Source organism: Thermobia domestica, chromosome 5 (assembly GCF_964235325.1).
Source record: "Thermobia domestica chromosome 5, izTheDome1.hap1.1, whole genome shotgun sequence".
In the NCBI taxonomy this organism is placed as follows: domain Eukaryota; kingdom Metazoa; phylum Arthropoda; class Insecta; order Zygentoma; family Lepismatidae; genus Thermobia; species Thermobia domestica.
In genome coordinates this window covers 298,267,643-298,288,295 of record NC_137458.1, presented here as the reverse complement: position 1 = coordinate 298,288,295, position 20,653 = coordinate 298,267,643, and the positions used below count along the sequence as shown (strand labels likewise).

The 20,653-nt window shown below is 37.6% G+C and overlaps 1 protein-coding gene across 3 annotated transcripts in view; it reads left to right on the top strand.

The window, feature by feature from the left end:
• The window catches only part of LOC145686730 (popeye domain-containing protein 3-like), a 212,215-nt gene that overhangs the window by 83,409 nt on the left and 108,153 nt on the right, over nt 1–20,653 (top strand). For all 3 annotated transcript variants that reach the window (XM_081760340.1, XM_081760341.1, XM_081760342.1), the window contains exon 3: nt 13,438–13,575. In XM_081760340.1, the coding sequence (XP_081616466.1) occupies nt 13,438–13,575 (138 nt within the window). The remainder of the gene's footprint in view (nt 1–13,437; nt 13,576–20,653) is intronic.

Here is a 20,653-nt window from a genome sequence, read left to right as displayed (position 1 = left end):
ATTTTTTTAAAAAAAATTAACATGATTTTTGCGTGGCCAATCCTTTCCAGTTTTGCTTTTAAAATTTAGGGAAAAGTCCCATAGAAGAATCTGTTGCCAGACAATTGTTATTGCTTTTATGTATGTTTTTTTTGACGAATTGCCAAAAAGATTTTGGCGTGAAATACGTTACAAATGAGTAAGACGGGAAATATAGCTAACTACCAACAACCTACATGCTTTCAAGTACGTGTCTTGGAGTCAGATCTTTTAGAAACATGCCTTTTGTGCTACGGTTCTATTCGATTGTTTGGAACAATGTTGCGGACATATAAACTTCATTTTTTTTTTCGTTTTTCTTCTTTGCTTTCTTCGACTGTAGTGATTTCACGGAGACACGTTTAGGTCTCTGTTTTATCCACCAAAAAGAATTTCTCTGCAACAACAATATGAAGTCAAACATTTAAGATGGTAAACTTTAAAAAGAATAAATGCCATGCGAAATTGTTGTTTTTTGCCATGAAAATATTTTCATGTAATCGCTGTGTTTATAGGAGAGAAAAAAAATCCTTGACATTTTATTGGTCAGATGGTACTTGTATGTTAGTTGCTATATACAGGAAATAATGAGCGAAGCTTCTTAACTGTTATACAGTATATAGCTATATATGCCATGAGCAAGATATGACAGATGGTCCTTGAAAGATACATTTATAGTATTTTGTTTGGAATATACATAGCATTGTAGAAATTGGAGGGGATAAAGGAAATAATTCAAAATGCCATGTTATCCATAATAGTCATTTCAGTTTTGCTTGCGTGGCCCCGCGTGGCGTAGTCGCTAACGCTCTCGAGTTCAGTGTGAACGGTCCCGTGTTCGATTCTCGATGGGGACAATCGGTCGAAAAAGTGTAACAGCTTTTTCAGGCCAGCCATCTTGAGTGAGGCTTTCCAGGGTTTTTCTCATTCACACCAGACAAGTGCCGGGAAGGTACCCAACATAATAGTCCCAGGCTATTTCCTTTCTTTCCAAATCCTTTATTCCTTCCCTTTCATCGCATAGTGTGCTTGCCGAGGGACGTCATCCCTTGTATATGTGGCGGGCTAAATGGCCTTAGATGCAGACAGCCCAGAAGTCTAATTCCTAATTCAGTTTTGCTTGGGGAGGGAGTTAAGACCTAGGCCTATAGGTGGTTTCGTCATCGATCCTATAAGTAGTTTCACATTTTGTATTAGTAGCCTATATATTACCTAGTATAGTATTTATTAAAATATTTACATCTCAAATTCATGGAGGAAAATTCCCCCCACTTCTCCCTAAATGACGCCACTATTTGTTCTGTGTAAATCTGAGATTGTGGGAACTAACTTATACTGCATAGATAGGAAATAGACACAATGCGTAGATGGGGTGTATTGTAGTATATGGGACACACTTCCTGGTTTGTACTTGAAGGTAGAATTACACACACCAGCTAAAACATTACGATCACCTACCTAATATCTGGTATTCACATCTATGGCTCGCAGGACAGCAACAATTCGTTTGGCATGGAATAATAGATTGATCCTTGGAAGTAACTGGATGCATGGCGCACCATATTTGCACCCAAGAATCACTTATTTTCTGTAAATTCTACGGAGAGGGTGATGAGCTCGGAACTGACGTTCAACGACATACAAAGAAATATTAAACTGGGTTAATATCAGGTGAGTTTGGGACCATTTCAGCAATCGAAACTCACCATTGCGTTCTCTCGATCCACTGCAGCACAACTTTCTCCTTGTAACACGGAAGATTGTCCTGCTGAAAGATGCCATTGTCAGCTGGAAACATGGCCGACATGAATGGGTGTACATGATCATCAATGACGTGCTGATTGCAAGGAGCTGTCGTGATGCCTTCCACACGCACTATCAGGCCCATGGATGACAATGTGAAGATTCCCTAAATCATATTAGAGCTACTACCAGCCTGTCATCGTCCTACTGCGCACGTCTTAAGCAAGTATTTTCTGAAAAACGACGAATTCTAACTTGGCTATCGATGTGATGAAGGTAGTGTCATGTTCATCGGACCTTGCAACGTCAGTGTTTCTTTCAGAAAAAATTCCGGGGGGGGAGTCACACTTAGTATTCGAACAGGCACATGTTATTTTCAAACGGTACTATTCTATACATTATTATATTATAGACGTATTATTTTGATCTCCTCCGGAGGGGCACTCTCAGAGCTCCGGGAGTAGCGGCCACCCAATAACATGTCTGGAGGAAACACTGTATAACGTTATTATGTCGTTATCCATATGCCATACAATTAACATTGCCACTTGTGGGACGTCAGAGGCCCATATCTAATAGTGTATGGGAAACTGTGTGCTCAGACACACTCGTGCCTTGCTCATTATTAAAGTCTGCTCTGAAATGTGCCACAGTTTGCGCCCTATCCTGTTTTACCAAGCTACACTGTCCACAACGTCTGATATCTTTAGTGAAGTGTGGCCGCCCCACGCTTTGTTGTTTGGTTTCACTGTTTATTTCTCACCTTGGAAGACGTCAGCTCGCGAACACCTGACAAGTTGCGCTGTTTCCGAATTGCTCGTTCTACACCTCTATTATATTATGATATATTGCCGCTCTTTCCCATTTAACGCATAAGATCACACTGGCTGATGAGGAAATATCCGTGTCACCATTCGGCGTGCGATTGTGCTGTGACCCGTGATTCTTACATCAGCCCAACGATTTGCTTGCAAAAGTAGCAGGTGGTCATAATTATTTGGCTGGAGTGGGTAAAAGTAAAATTATCATTTAGAAGGCAGATGCGGTTGAAGTTCAAGTTATCACTAGGAACTTTAGATGCAAGTATTTGGTTTTAAAAGAAATGGCAAAATTTTTTTTTTTTTTAAAAAAAAAGGCACAACATTTTGGAAAGAAATATGCACATTTCAAATGTAAATATTTATGAAATTAGTTCCAAAACTAATCTCTCTATATAAAAGAAGTCCTGAGTGAGTTATTGATTGACTAACAACGCATAGGATTTGCGACATAAGGTACCATTATTGTTCCCTGGCGCGTGTGACAGATGTGTGGAGTTCGCAAAAAAAAAAAAAAAAAAAAAAACCTTTTGTTAATATGATAACAGAACATTTTGTGGAGCGATGAGGCTTCATATTGGTGGATTTATGAAGAGATATAACAGTCATTTCTAGGCGCGTGCCAAATATGTGTATTGGAAAAACACAGGGGTATCCAGAGGCTATATGAAGTGGTTTGACGACATTTGGAGTTGCTGACCCTTTCTTTAAGTGAATCACAATGAATGGCAAAATATATCTGAATGTGCTCAGAGTTCAGGTGTGTCCCATAATTTCATTAAGCAACGAACTGCGGCCTCTGGTCATGCATCATGGCGCTCCCACATATTATGATAACAAGGTTCGCAAATAGCTACCGTACATTATAAGTTCCCAGGTAGTTTGATTGGATGTGGAGCACATGAATGGCCAGTACATAATCCAGATTTAACGCCCTCTGATTTTTTCTTTGGAAATGGGATCAGGAGGAAGTTTACAAGAGAAAATTAAACAAACAATTTGGACGAACTAGAAAGTAACGTGATCAGTAACGTGCCAGAAAATTTCATGCAAGCGGCAATGGCGAGTGTACTAGTCTGTTTAAGGAAGTGTACTTAAAATACTGGTGTTTATGTAGGTCTTGTAACAAGATATCAAACAAAACCTGAAAGACTTTTTTCTAAATATACTAGTTTCATGAATGGGGTGCTCAGTGCACAAAGAAATCAAGTCCAATTTTTGGTCATTTTGGACCTATTCCATATTTAAAATCTCTACATAAAGCTCTTTTTAGTACTTGAAAGATTCACCAAATGTTGTAAATAACTCATATATATTTAAAAAATAGTCTTCATTTTTACACCTATTTAAACGGAGCGTACAATCTTTGTATCTTTTGAATCAATTGTGCTCTGAATGCCCCAGATGTCTTTTCGTAAATAAAAGAAATTACAATCATATAAAAATAAGCGGTGACTTATCAGACACCTTACTATACGAATTTTACCCAATAATTCTACTAATACAGCAGATTTTTCAAAGATAGGAACTCCTCGTATTTCCGCAAGCGCTACGTCGTCTCTTTTATGAACATTTTAAAATATTTTATTTTGTGTATTAACTAAAGGGGATTATATATTGACTTGATGAGAAAATATTGAGATAGACAGACGCATGTTACTGGTGAAATTTGATTTTATTAGCTTTTGATGCGTTAATTTCTCAACAATTTTCTTTATACCAAACTCACAATTTATACTTGTGATAGACTAGAATGAACGACATCTCTGATTCCCAAAGAGAACAAATTGTTAGCACTTGGTCATTTGGAGCGTGACGAAAATGGTAAGTATATTAGTTGCCTCGCGAGGAACAGTGTCCATGATGGTGACGTTCTATAAAAGTCACGGCAAAACCACATCGGCAATTAGAAACAATGGTCGGAAAGAATTCTGTGTCAGATCCCGCCGAGCATTAAAGCGGATTGTCATTTAGAATCGTCGTGCGACTACGGTGCAAGTGACGTAGGAACTCAAGCATCACCTGCTACAGCCTCTGTTGACAATCACAGACTGCCGCTAGTTTGCAGGGACGAAACCGCTGATAAGCGAACATCACGCTTTAGCATGATGCCAATGGTACCACAAAAGCGCAACGTGGACCGCTGATAACTGGAAACGTGTGATATACGTATGAGTCATCGTTTAACTTATTCAAACTACGGGTCGTGTTTATGTGTTGCAGAAGCCCAAAGAAGCGTATTATCAACAGTATTTCAACTCAACCATAAAATGGCAAAGTCTCTGTGATGTTCCGTGCTGATGGATAGCGCTTCTGGCCTGCATGTGCTTCTTATGATCATGTTCCTTTCGGGCAATTCCTGTATGATAATGCGCCTATTCCTACAATTGGAGTTGTTACAGCATAGTTTGAAGAACAACATCTAATCGGGTTGAACACATCTCCTGGCCTGTATAATCTCCAGATCTGAACCTAATTGAACACCTGTGGTCCATTTTGGAATCCGATACAGATTTCCGACTTTATCCTCTCTTTCTCGAAACTGAATGATTCACTGCACGCGAAATGGCGTAATACTCCACTCGCTACCATTTATGATCTGTATGACTACATTCAATGTCGCATCAGAGGTGTTTTGATAATGAAATGTTATCCAATGCCATATTAATCTCATAAGATATATTTGTTTTCAGGTGTTTGTATTAAATCTGTTAAATATGTGTATATCCACTGGATTTGTATGTGTTTTATCGTGCTATACACACAAATATATGCGGTTCTATGTTCTACTTGGCTTCTTGCGGAGCACCGCTGAAGCAAACGAACGCTTCTTCAAATCATGCAAGGTTTCTTTACGAGATGTGCCCTTACCAAAGAGATCTCTTAGGCCAGTCATTATTTGTGTCATTGTTTGCCCTGTGTGTGGTCGTTCGTGCACCCACGTACACATCCCTAATCATTTCTCAACTGTATACACTTCTTCAATCACTCACACTAGCCATAGTTTCACAAGTAAAATACTCTACGTGACGTTGAGTGTAGGAATACTAGACAAGGAAAGTAGAGATACCAGACAGTGCTTGTAAGTAGCTATACCAGATACTGATTGGCAGTAGAGATATCAGACACTGGTTGAAAGTAGAGATACTATACACTAATTGAAAGTTGAGATCCAGACATTGGTTGAAAGTAGAGATACTAGACAGTGATTGAAAGTAGATACCAGACACTCCTTGAAAGTATAGATACCAGAAACTGCTTGAAATTAGATATACAAGACACTGATTGAAAGTAGAGATATCAGACACTGATTGAAAGTAGAGATACCAGAACTGCTTGAAAGTAGAGATACCAGACACTACCTGAAAAAAGAGATAGTAAACACCGATTGAAAGTAGAGATACCAGACAGTGATTGAAAATAGAGATACAAGACACTGATTGAAAGTAGAGATACCAGACACTACCTGAAAGTAGAGATAGTAAACACCGATTGAAAGTAGAGATACCAGACAGTGATTGAAAATAGAGATACCAGACAGTGATTGAAAGTAGAGATACCAGAACTGCTTGAAAGTAGAGATACCAGACACTACCTGAAAGTAGAGATAGTAAACACCGATTGAAAGTAGAGATACCAGACACTGCTTGATATGATGAAACCATATCCAATACATTTCAATCACTTCCGGTTGGAATAGAGAGTTAAATACAAAGATGAAATCTGTTTTTGGGGCGCCGAATCCATATGAGAAAAACTGTTTCTCGCCACTTCACACTATTTTTGCTCCAAACTTGTCAACATACAGACAGCCGGACGGATACATCCGTTGTATAAGACTTCTATATTTAAAGATAGCATAATTTAGACATCTAAATTGTACGTGCCACTGCGCTAACTTTCTTGCCGTCATTTTAGGCTTCCAAACCACACTATGCTTAAGTATGGAAAATCTTATAGAAGGACTTTGTTCGTCTTCGTATCTGTCTATCAAATCCTGTCATGTTCGGTCCTAAGACCGTGGTTAGAAAGGGAAATGGACCGCAGGGAGCAGAAAAGGCACCTCAAATAATGCACTTCCGTTAATACACTCTGCCTATTGGCACAAGGGGAGAAGAACGTTGTCCTTCAAGGGCAGAGTCCTTCCTTGTAGGGTGTTGGGTGATGGACATAGCTGGAGATTGTGATATAAGTCCCCTACTAAGGTATCAGTAGGGAAGTGGTCATCCCTACTCCTTAAGAGGGACAAGTGGAGCCGGTAATATACGTTGTAGTTGAGCGATTATTGCTTCCTCTATTGGGGCAGAGCGATTGGTGCCTCCCAGGTAGCAATATCTACCTGGCACAGATGGTCTACATCAGTAATTGATACCGGTAATGCACGGTGTATACTCTCCCGTAAAATGGAGTACGCAGGACATTAATATCCTGTTTAATCCTACCAGCGAAATGGAACCCTTCGGGATGCCTCCCAAATGGACGAATAATGCGTGCCAGTGGGTTCAGGAGGTGGAGGTTGGACTATGCGCGATACTTCTAGGCGTACTTTGAGCGACCAGTAATTAGTCAGAACCAGGAACCAAGCCCCCGGGTCAGTGTTGTTTCCTGGATTGGTTTGATATCTACCGGGCTGTAGCCATACCGTGGGATTCGATAACTTGTATATTTTGTATTCCAAAGGTGAGATGAGCTTCCTAATGACTCGGGTGCTAATACTGCTTATCTTGGCAGGGCTACTCGGTAGGGAGGATCCCTCAACTAGTAGGTATAACAGGAGACATTAAGGCCAATCTAAAGTCTGGTGGTTCGAACACTGGAACTGTAGACTTTGATGAACTTAACCTATAGCCTTCATTCTTGGAGGGTAAGACCAGATATGGTTGATTTAATCCAACTGTATCTGTGTCAGGGGCGGATCCAGCACGGACTTCTGGGGGGAGTGGTGGGTTGTAATACTGGTACTTGGAGCTACTTTTAAGAGCTCCAAACTCTGGGATGTGTTTTATTTATATATAAAATAAGAAAGTTTCCTCTTCTGGAGGGGGGGGGGGCATCGCAAGATGGTCTGGATCCGTCACTGATCTGTGTAGCGAGAGCAGAATGTGCAGTTCCTAAGTCCTGGCAAATCACAGGATCAGCCATAAACTACGAAGAAGTTCGAGAAGGGATCTGCAACGTGGAGGAACTCTTAACTATTTACGGAAGTAGACTGGAGGTTGCCAAGGGACTGCAACCACTTGTTGATCATACGAGAAAATAGGATCAATGCAGGTATAAATGCGCTTTCCCATTTCAGAAAATAGGAACTCGATCCATATTGCCCAATATTAATGGATGCGGTTACAGTGATGATGAAACCACAAACGTAAATCACGCTCTTTCTGTCATGGAATCTATGGATTTAGGTCCATCTATGCTGTCTCTGAGGCTAACAAATCTTCTAATATCCATAGGCAGTGCTCGAAAAATTTGCTTCTAACCTAGACGCCAGTTAAGAAAACTAAACCACTAAGTAACCAAGAAGAAAATCACTTTGATACATACCATAGATGTACATGTTTTGGCTTTAAATTATTTAGGCGCAAGATTCATACTTTTAATTGCACGGAGTCTGTGATTCGATCCCCGGCCAAGTAAGTTTGTGGTGGACAACATCGTGTGCATGGATTTTCTCGGTTTCAACTCCCGTTTCCTCCTACATTCTCATTTCACTCATTGTGCCATCATCATTTACTTTCTTTTAATGATTGTCTACCTTTAGGGATTGTCTACCTTTAGTACGAGACGAGTCGAGACAGATTTTTTCTCACAAAATTCGAGTCGAGACAAAGCTCTTCTAATACAGAAATATACATTTTTTGAGTCGAGACATCTCTTTTACAGCACATTTTCGAGACGAGACAGCCTCAAGTCTTGTCTCGTGCGCATCCCGATTACCTTAGTCTAAAGGGCATAGCCTAATCGTGGGACGTTAAACTGAAAGATTTTATTTCATTTTTCATGGTGTTCCCCCCCCAAAAAAAATGTCGACGCTGTTGAGTTTTCTCCTTCTCTCGTCCTTTGTCTCAATTTAAAAACAATTATCAATGTTCCTATTCAATTATTCGTATTACTACGAATCTATCATCTTATGTGCATATCTATGTATACTGTTTAAAAGTAAATTGTATATGTTGTACTTACACGCAATATTGTTTATATTCTGTTAAAATAACATACAGGACTGTAAGATTCGCGTGATTCAGGAGAATAAAATACGAACACACACTCTTTTGATTCAATCTCACTTTATTTCTTTCGATTTTCTTTCTATATAGATTTCACATTGAGGTCATTTTTTCTCTTCTCTCTTTTTTGTTTTGATTGAAGATTTAGCACGAACTATATTTTACCCAAATATTTCCTTGACCCCTTTTTTTTCTGTTTGAGTGGTGCTTCCGATATATGATTCATGTAAATGAATATCATTCGTTGAAAGTAACCACGGCAGATGGCTTTAATTAGAATGTAATAAACTAAACATTAAAAGATTGAAAAATCACTTACTTTTACTGTCACTATCAGGGGCCGAAGGGCCCCGGGCCCCCCAAATCTCATGTAGACCCCTCATTGTATTTGTAAATTTATAATATTTGGCATAATTTGAATGCAATTTGCCTTAAAAATCCTCATATATCCTTTCTGCATCTGAATGCTCCCCCTTCAAATTTTGAGAGAAATCGCCGCCCTTGTCAGGGGCGCAACCACATGGGGTTCCATTGGGTCCGCTCTCCAAACTTTGTAACTGGTTATACATTTGTACACTTTCTTAACAAAAACTATTCTTGTTTAGCGGAGTGATGTAACATAAAGATTTGATCTTACAGTCTTTATTTTATTTCTTGAGTTGATTTGATTTCGAGTTTACCGTCCCTTTCAGCAGCGAGGCTATATGAGACAGGACCTACGGATTAACGTGGAATCCGAACCACATGAGCTCCCGCCGGGAACTGAACCCGGATCTCCTATGCCAAAGGTACGTACGCTAACCGCTTAGCCGCGAAGAAGCTCTTTTAATATTTCTTATAAAAAACAATCTTAGCATATAGGTGGCAGTATTTAGCAAGTACTGATCGTCTCGGTTGCAGAATAACACCGGTTCAATACTACATAAACGTAGTGTCTTGTAGTATTGGACGCCTCCCAACTTTAGACCCCCCTTAAACAAACAAACAAACAAACAAAAATATATGGATGCGCACCTGGTCATTATAAAGAAGAAATTTTATCTATGCCTATTACTAATGTACAAGGCAAGTTAAAATGATGGATCTGATTTCAGAAATTTACTCTATGAAATCTAAGGGGGCGCGGTGGCTCAGTGGTAGAGCGTTCACGTCCGGTGCTTGGAGTCCCTGGTTCGATCCCAGCTCGCGCCGTGTGGACTTTGTGGTCGACAACACCGTGATCGTGGGTTTTCCCGCGGTTCTCCCGTTTCTTCCCACTTTCTTCATTCCACCAATTCCCTTATCTCTCATCATCACCGTCTCCTTTAGCCTAACCGGCATAACCGTGAGAGTAAAACTTAAATATTTCATTTTTTCTATGAAATCTAATAGACATATATTATTTAGACAAGCGCTTCCAAAGGTTTAAGTTTCAAAGTTTAGTTTCCACGTAGTGTTTCCACTTTCTACCGCTAAGAGTCAGCAGTGAGCATTAAAATGAATTGCTGATATTGATCGCAACACAGGGCCGTAACTTGTGGGGGTAAGGGAGGCAACTGCCGTCCAGGGAAGCTCCCCGCCGTTCGAGGGCGGCCCACTTTAAGACAAAAATTTTCATACACCATATACGTTACGAACATGAAATTATAAATGGAGCATCAAACAAGTTCACTACATTGCATGAACAAAACAGCACACAAAAGGTTAATAAAACAAAAATGAGTCGTGGGCCCTTTTCAGTAAAAAAAAAAAAAGTATACTATTAAGAGCCCTAGAAATAATATTTGTTCGTATGGCTTTGAGATTTGTCAATATTGGCCTCTTAACTAATTTGTCATGTATGGAACGGGCCCAGGAGCATGCGGAGCCCACAAAGAGTAAGAAAAAGAGGGAAAGAAGGGTCCTTCTTTCAAATTTAGTGGGGGCTAAGGGCACCCATATTGTGGTTTCCAGGGGGGGGGCAAGTATACCCGACATTTCAAATATAGGTTCAAATTTTGCTGTAACTAATGCAAAAATTCAATTGGGTTTTCGATATTCCGAAGTACAATTTCCTCAAGGGGAAGCAAGCGCCCAACCTTGCCCCCTGATGGGTGCCCTTGGTAGGAGGGCTCAAATATTAATGCTTGCACTCCCAGAAAATAAAATCTAAGTTACGACGCTGCCTCAACATGCTACAAAAGGTTTACTAGAAGACAGACTATCGGCATGACGTGTGGCGTGTTACGCGAGGTGCTTACATAGAACACGGTGATATGTTTGAAGAAAAGTTTCTCAGTGTATCTTTCTTAACACATGTCACAATAACATATGTTTCTTAGATTTCATCAAATAAATTTTTGAAATCGGATTCATCATTTTGACTTGGCCTGTATAATTGAAGGATCTGTTAGCTATAGATAGTGCTTTAGATGTTATACATAAATATGAGGAGCCTTATGCAGAGTCGTTCTGACGCGTGATTAGTGTCATACTAAAGCGTTCAACTAACATATGTTTCCTGCAGTAGTCAGGCCTTTAGTATGATTCTAATCATACGTCATAACGACTCTGCATAAGACGGGAGAAGTCTTATAAAACGGTTATGACAATCTGTTTGCCCGCCCTTGACATTGCTGTCAAAGTGGGAGATGACTTTCCTTCATGCTTTTACTCTTTAACGCTTTTTTGATCTTCTGACAGATTTTTGGGAACCCATTTTACCGAGAGCTTGGGCATGCCCAAGTCTTCATACTTTATACTACTAACGCTTCTTTCCCCCCTTCAAATGTTCACAATCTCTGCCACACATTTTGCTGTGATTCGGCGATTTTCAAGAGTAATGCCATGTATTTCATCTACGATTTCGAAGACAGTCACTAGGGATGCGCACGAGACAAGATTTGTGGCTGTCTCGTCTCGAAAATGTGCTGTAAAAGTGATGTCACGACTCGAAAAATGTATATTTCTCTATTGGATGAGCCATGTCTCGACTCGAATTTTGTCAGGAAAATCCTGTCTCAACTCGTCTCGTGCGCATCTCTAACAGTCACTGTTTTTCGTCTTCCAGCATGTGGAGTATCATCTGTAGAGAAATCACCACGTTTAAACTGTGCCACCCTTTTCTTGGCAACTGCATATGACAAAGGAAAGTCTCGTAGTGTTCCACTGATTTCCTCATGGACCTGCGTCGGTGATTTTCCTTGGTGGTGAAACAAACATTTGATGACAGCTGTGATCTCGGCGGTTGTGACAATCGCTGGTTAAACACTGATGATCACTTGGGACCTGAAAAAAAAAGACTGTCGTTAATAAAAATTAATATGAACATTTGTATTTTTTACATACCTTCTTTAAAACTTCATTATTCTACCAGCAATCATTGTGGGTTGGGCTGCTAAGTTTTCAGCAGCCCCTCGTACATCAGTCAACAGGTCACATCGAGCTAAACAAAATAACATGTTTAAAGGTAAACTCCCATGCGTATTTTTTGAGAAAATCAAAAGAAAATGAACTTCTGTGGGGTTAGAAAGTATGACGTCTATTTTGATTTTTATTTTGTGATAACACATTATTATTTATATACTCCATATCTAGAAACAGAGACGCACGCAAGGGGTGGGTCCTGGGGATCCGAACCCCTCCGGAATTTTAACTTTTGTGTAAATTTAGCCTAAATTTAAGGGCAATTTTAGAAATTTTAATATAAAATACCTCATATTGAGCTTGAACCCCCGAAATAAATTCCTGCGTACGTTACTGTCTAGAAATTGTATTAACTAAACGAATTGTATATATATAACTAACCCTATGGCCTATGGAACCCGGAGGTTCAATGCCGCGTTTACAAAAGCTCTCCACTGATTTCTATCCTTAGCTAACTGCATCCAGTTTCTACTTTGTATTCCAATCTCCGCGAGATCCATCTTAACATTGTCTTCCCATCTGCGCCTAGGTCTCCCTAATGGTCGTTTTCCGATTGGTCTTCCAGTCAAGACTTTGAAAGCGTTTCTATTTTCTTCCATTCTAGCTACATGACCCGCCCACCTAAGCCTCCTAGACTTGACGACCCTAACAATGTTGGGTAGACCATATAAATTATGTAGTTCCTTGTTATGAAGTTTCCGCCATTCCCCATTCCCGTTCCTCTTGGGTCCGAATATTCGTCTCAGGATCTTGTTCTCAAATACTTTCAGTCTATGTTCTTCCCTCAGGGTAAGCGACCATGTTTCGCAACCATACAGAACAACAGGCATGATTATCGTTTTGTATATTTTAAGCTTCAGATTCCTCGATAGAATTCGCGACGACAAGAGATTTTGAACTGAATAATAACACGAATTCCCTGCTTTTAGTCGACATTTAATTTCTTCGTGAATATGATTTTTTTCTGTTAACATTGATCCTAGATATTTGAAACTATCCACTTTATCAAAAGTATTATTTAATATTTTAACGCATCCATAATTTGCCGTATTACGGTCCCGACGCACTTCCATGTTGTTGTTTGCCTTCCCTAAAGGCGACACATATGTTTCTTTACTCTCTCACTACTTGTAAACTGTAGGTAAAATGTATAAACAACGTACAGTTTCAATGTGATTTTTGTACCTATATGTCCAAAGGGATGAAACATGCTTTACTATTTGATGGCTTATCCTGTATATTTTCAGCAAATTTCTTGAACTGTGACTCTTGGAAGGAACCGCAGCATATTCTGTTCCAGCTGGCCAATAGTTGCTTTTTCATCTCCTATATTGCTCCCAGCTCTCGTCATGGAATTCTCTTCATGCATGGTGTTCTTATCCTCGGTAAGTACATTACATTCTAGTTTATTTTTATTTTTTTTTCCTATTGTATTGAACTTATAGGGTCCATTTTGTTACCTAAGAAAATACTGATGTTTGTTTCTAATGATGAAACTATTGTTCTATTAATTTGAAGGATTGGTATACAGGGATAACAAAATTATACCAGGGGCGTCTCCAGAAGGGGTAGCAGTACAACTTAGCTCAATGGACCTATCCCAGCGCTTGAGAAGGTCAGTAATTCCACAGAAAAAAAAATTAGACGCACGCGTAACCATTCATGCACTGGTAACTGGATTCCTCATCATTCTGGAACCTTAATCTACTTAGTATATCATTAAATGTGACAAAACTTTGGAAATCCGAAGTTTCAAAATTTTGTAAATATAAGAAATTGTGTAATATATATTGGGGATTGAAAATCAATGACAATCAATGAGAATCGGGTGATAAATCGATTACAAATGGTTAGAAATTAAATTTCAGGATCTGGTTAGTACCTCCGTTTTTTTAAAATGTAGATAACATGAAGACATCATATGAAGACATCATATTTGTTCCAAAATATTTTCTAAAGAATTTTCTAGTTGTAAATCTTTCAGTGTCTTTGCTATTTAAAGTTATTGAATTGGTCCCCTTTTTCATACCGTCTGGCGACTTCCCTGATCAAATTTTGTTAGTTTAAAATGTCATTTTTTCACATTAATAATACACTGATCTTGCCATCTGTTTACTTATAATAATTCTGTCAGAAAATAAAAGTGAATTTAGATTTAGTTATAGCTCTCGCTTTTTCGCCATTATCAGTAGAGATTGCATTGAGACATTGTACTTGGTGCCAGTATGTTAGTCATACAACAAATATTTACGAACGGTTTGCGAAATGCGTTCAGTTCAAACCAGGAATTTCGAGTTTATAAAATAAAAGAACAAGCTTCACAAAGTGGAATTATCATGAAACTATATTATTTCTTGACATATCCACTGCTAAATGTATATGCCTATTCTATCGTTTAATTGATACAGAAAATTTCGGCACAGGAAGGTTTGTTGTGCTCTTGAACCATTCTGCGATAGCATAGTTTATTCTGTCATAAGTGCAAGAAAATTTCGGAGTAGAATATTTGTTGTAATCTTGAACAATCGTAGAATAGAGTGGTTTATTCTGTTATTAATCCAGGAAAGTTTCGGCATAGAAAGAATTGTACACTTAGATCTTCTTGGGAAAGTCTGCTTAATTCCATCATCAGTGCTGAAAAGTTTCAGCAGAGAAAAATGTATCCTTGAACCATGCTAGGATAGCCTGGTTTATTCCAACATCAGTGCAAGAAAGTTTTGGCATAGAAAGAGTGTTGTACTCTTGAACCATCCTTGGATATGCTGATTTTTTCCGTTATCAGTGTCGAAAAATTTTGGCAGAGAAAGATTTATTACATTCTTGAATCAAGCTAGAATAGCCTGGTTTATTTCGTCATCAGTGCAGAAAAGTTTCGATGCAGAAATACTTTTGTACTATTTAACCATCCTAAAATAATCTGGTTCAGTGTCATCAGTGCAGGAAATTTTGGAATAGAAAGATTTGTTGTACTATGTAATGACCTACAACACTCGTTACATTATTTTAGGGTTTCATAGTTGGGTTATTTATGTTTCTGTTTTAGTTTGTTTAGCTTATAGCAAATTGAGAATGTGCCTGTGTTAAATTATATCTGCAGCATGTCTCACATCACACTAGTGCATGCTCTTAATGTAAATATGGTAGTAATTATTAGTAGTTGTAACCGGCTGGAGTTCTGGTCGCTGTCCTTGGCTCGTGGTATTACCAATAAATATATTCCTGATACCTTAACTTACCTGGACAGGACGACGAAGACCTCTCCAAAGAAAGGTTACAAACTGTTTCCCACAAAGCTCGTCGGTCTCAATAATGAGATGAGCATTAGGCGCCGAGAGGTTCGGGTGTCTCGTCTCGAAAACCTCACGGACGATCAGACGGTCATCCAGACCATAACGCACACAAACACCATTCATACATACAACGAAAACACACTGGGTTAAATGACACTATACTTATTTATTAGAACACTATTTTGAAAAAAAAAATAACGAAGAGAAATGAACACAACACTGGACACTAATAAATTTTGCCGCTGAAATTACGTTTTGCGCTTTTCGGGAAATAGAGCCCTTTCTATATATATGATTATAATTCAGGTATCACTATAAATACTTTGCTCACACCATGAACACACTTGGGGGATTCGCACTGGGGAAAAGTTGTCTGGATCGTCCCACGATGAACCCAATTGTTACGCTGAACAGTCCTGCAGCGTAAAAGTAAATCTTGAGTAAATAAACGAAAAGAAGGTCTTCACAGTTGAATTCTGATATTGGAGGGCGCGAATATAACTTTTGAAACGCACAAGGTCTGCGGACCTGGGATTTCACTGATTGGGGCTAGCCGTAAGAAATCGTCCTTCACCGGCTAAATAGCTTGTGCCCCTTAACACAACTTATGTTTGAAGTTCAACGCGAGATGCGTGGTTGCATCTTCCAGACCTGGAGTCAAACTCTTCGAGCGTCCAAACTCAAGCTACGGGTTGCAATGGTCAACAGAAAAGTGTTGGCAGTTCATTTCAAAAATTACTCAGTTAACTCACCTGTATGCACATACAAACAGAATATAGAAAACAATTTCTGTTAATTTTAGTCAACTGCCCATAATGCACTAGACACGGCGATAACACTGGCGTGAGAAAGTACAGATAACGGGCTACGAAACAACACAGTTGGTGCCACTTTGGTTACTGAAACATCTGGTCAGCCCGTATTTCTCCAATCTATTATAATGTTTCCATAAGCGATTAAAGAAAACACTTAATTCAGTTCCCATTAACTATAGAATATATACTGTGCATATAATGAGTCAGGGAGAAACACTGAAATGGTTAGTCACTAACTGAAATGTTCTCAGCAAAAGCAACGTTTTAAATATATATATGAAAAAACGATGAAAGACTTCTTTGTCCAATTGTGTGGGAAAGAAGCAATTCCCACCAAAGAAAGAACTTATATGCGTTGCAGAATAAAGTACAAATCGAAAATAATAATCACTGTCTTCACAAAATATACAGGGCGTCCACAAAAAAATACTTCTATAACCTGGTGGCGGTTATAGATTGGTGTCCGAAAGTGGAACAACCTGTCAAGTGCACACGTAGACAGGTTGAGAACCCTTGGCCGTCTGACGAAGTATGAATAAAATTAGGTTTTTCACCTGAAAATTTAAAATAAGTTAGTTGGCAACACTGTCATATGGTGTGAGACTTACGTGCATAAACGATGAATGGTTGTTCACCTGAAAAAGGGCTATTTAAAATAGTTAAATAACTTGTCCACTCACTACAACATGATGAGGTTCCTGCATGAGCAATGTCCAATCCAAATGTTCCATGAAGTAATAAGATCCTCTTGAACAATTGGTGCAGTTGGGTTTCCTTATCTTCCGTTTCTTCACATGTTGAAACCATGCTGTCTTCCTGTGTGAGTATCCTCCATGATTCTCCAACGATGAGTTGATGAGGGGAGAAGGGGAGATTTTTTTTTTTTTTTTTTTAACACTGGTGTGAGAAGCGAAGTACGGTTGAAACACCTGTATGATAACTTTTTTTTTTAATTGACACGCAAATACTTTTTGTAAAATGTCTAAGTGTTCCGTTTCGATCACTTTATTTGATATAATATGAAGTAAATACGTTATAGGGCTATTTAAATGCTTTTTTTTTTTTTTTTTAAACACTAATGAATTCTTTTCGTAAAATGTTTAAGTGTTCCGTTTCGATCACTTTATTTTGTGCAATATGAAATAAATATACACACACGATAACTATTCATGAAAACATCGACTTGAAGAATTATCAAATATCTTAATAAAAATTAGTAAATATACTGATATCTGTATTTAAAATATAATAATATGAATGAATAAGCAAATAGCAAAACATGTTAAAGGTACTAAAATATTAAAATTATTGTTAAAGTTTCGATATCATTCTAATATATTTGAAAAATATGAAAATCATTGAAAAAATAAAATGAATGGAAATGTAAATACATGATAAAATGACAATATATAAACAAAAATAAGATTTTCACCTGTATGTCCCTTTTTTTTTTTTTTAACTGTGCCTCATGTTGTTTGGTAGAAAAGAACGAAAAATCGTTTTTCAAAAATAAAATAAAAATAAACTTAAGTGTCAAAATTGACGTTCATAGTAATTCCAAGAAATAAGCATGATTCTGCATATCAAAGAAAAGATCGTGATTTCGTTGACATGTATGAAGAAAATTTGGCACGCCATAAGATCAAATGCCATCTGCTCGTCGTGGAAATCGAGACTTTAATTCAATAATGCTCATTACAACAAATGGTTTCGTTCTGAAACAAAGTTATTATTAGCTTAGGCCTAGAATAATGGTCGTTGTTCACTTCCATAAACGTAAACATTGTAGGGTTACCAGAACATATGGGTATTATCTGCAAAAGAACTTATTAATGCAGCGTTGAAAACTATACGGTGTTGATCCAAGTTTTTCAAAGGTCTGAATCAAGGAAGTTGACTCACTAGTCCAAACATTCCTGAAAATAAATGGTCATTACGCCATAAATTGACCAAAACTATTGGTGGGAAAAATGTGTAATACTACACGTACTTACACACACAATATGCCATCGACACCTGCGAGGCAAAAAAACTAGAAACGAGGAAGGCCTGCAACCCTAGGCACTTACAAAATTGTTTCTGCACAAAACTGAAATATAAACATTAATATTCAGTAAACTACGCGTATGTTCCCTGGAACATAACATACGTCTTCCACCTAGAAAAAATGTGTAAACACACAAAATACAAATGCTCTCGTAGCATCGTAAAGATATGTCTCTATAAGACAAAATACATGAGACCTACTAAGAGAAAAACATGAGATACAAACAAGAATATAGTCAACGACATTACAACTTTCTGGTTGGTCTGAAACATCCAATTAAATTCCCTACAAAACAGCTGTAACAAGCTTCCTTAGGCATCTTCGCTACAAAATTTTCAAAATGGTCTTATTAACATATTAAAATTCAGTCATCGAGCATATGAAATAATTGACAGAAAGTAATTCTCAAAAAACGTTATGGCTTCATACTGTTGGAAAAAAGAAAATAAGTTTATTTTTCGGGATCTATATCAATATTTCTGAGACGGCTGAAACCTCATAAATAATGGGCCATGTCGATTTTTGAAGAAAATCATCCGTCATTGGTAGTATGGCTGAAACCTAAAGATTTATATTCCAAAACCTTTGGCCATGTTGATTTCTGAAGGAAATACTCCATAACAAAAACAATTTTACTAAAAAAATTCCAAATAGTTTTGGGACATACTGTGATTAAAATATAGCTTTTTCAAAATTAATGTAAAACTAAACATTATAGCACATTAGCATACAAGTACACAATATAGTTACGATTCATAAACATTAAAATATACACTGAAATGTTATAAACAAAATATACTCAAAATATTTAACCTAAGAATACGCATACTTAGTTACGGATACCATAAAGGAAGAAGAGAAATGACAAACTATATTTTGCGATTGATGGCGAAAATACAGTTAGCTATGGAATATCCAATGGATTAGCCACGTCCATTTTTGCAAGAGATCTGCAATTCCAGGAAAAATTGCCTCCCTGAAAAAAAATTATATTTATCCCCATAAAATATCCTACCCGAAGAAGTTTCCCTACGGTCGTTCAGTGGTCTAGAGAAGACGAAAAAAAATGTTAATTAGAAATTGCAAGAAAATATAGAAGTTAAACATATTTCCGCATATATATTAATATGAGGGGAAAAACGACCGTTCACCATCAGAATATCTGTTCATATAGTTCCTTCTAAAATAAAAAGATTACTGCTTTCGTTCGAAGAATATACTATTCACACGACATTCCTACACACACTATTAGCTAACAAGGAAATGTCTGTTTCACTTGTTTAAGGCTTAGCCTACTTTCCGTTCTAAACTTTTCTCTTCGAACAAAATATATCATGTCACATCCTGGAAATTCAAATAAAGTCAAAATCGGGTAAATGACGTAAATGAGGTTCAATAAAATTACAGTAAACACTTCAAAATGAAAACGAAAATCTAAGATTAACACTGAAAAGAAATTTAACATTGATTATAAATGTAAAGTTTCATATTCTACGCATGAGATTACATACTAAGTTTCATTTACAAATACAGAAATATATACGTAACTAACAACTAAAAATTTTCTTATCTTGGGCATCTCGATACATTTTTTTTTTCTAAAAGAAAATCAAACATTAATTCTAAATAACATGTAATAACATATTTAAGAATTTCGAAAGTGGGAAGGGATCCTAAAAGATTTTTTAAAATTTAAAACATTTAATAAAAATATGTTATAAGGCCAAAATATCTTCCCACTGGCTGAAGGTACGGATATCTCGCCAAGATATCAAACCGTTTTTGGATAAGTACGGTCCCTCTACGTATGGGATACGTTAATTATTTACTAAAAAATCTAAATTCAAACATCTGTAATGAAAAGAAGAAAAAATTAATAACATTAAACTAATAGTAAATAGTGATAAGGTTTGCAACACAAATGCACAACTGGTTGAAGTATGAAGTACTACGTTGAGCAAAGACACACACATACACACACACCAAGAATCAATCAGCTGTGTGTTGTCCGTCATTCATCGACATTAACAGGTGATCGAAAATGCAGCGACTATCTTATCAAAATAAAGAAAGAAAAACGTGTTATCTGCTCTTTGCTGAACAGTTAAAAGCTGGAAGCAAAAAGGAGTTTTAAAAGAAATGCGTAGCTCTTCTTTTCGTATCCAGGTGTTCTATCAAAAACTAAAAGCAAAAAGGAAGAAAAATGAATATATGTTTATCGCTTGGAAATGCGTCGCTTTTCTGAAAGAAAAATTTGTATCAACACCCAAAGTCTTGGTTGCCCCTCTTTTTTTTCTTTTCCTATGATTAC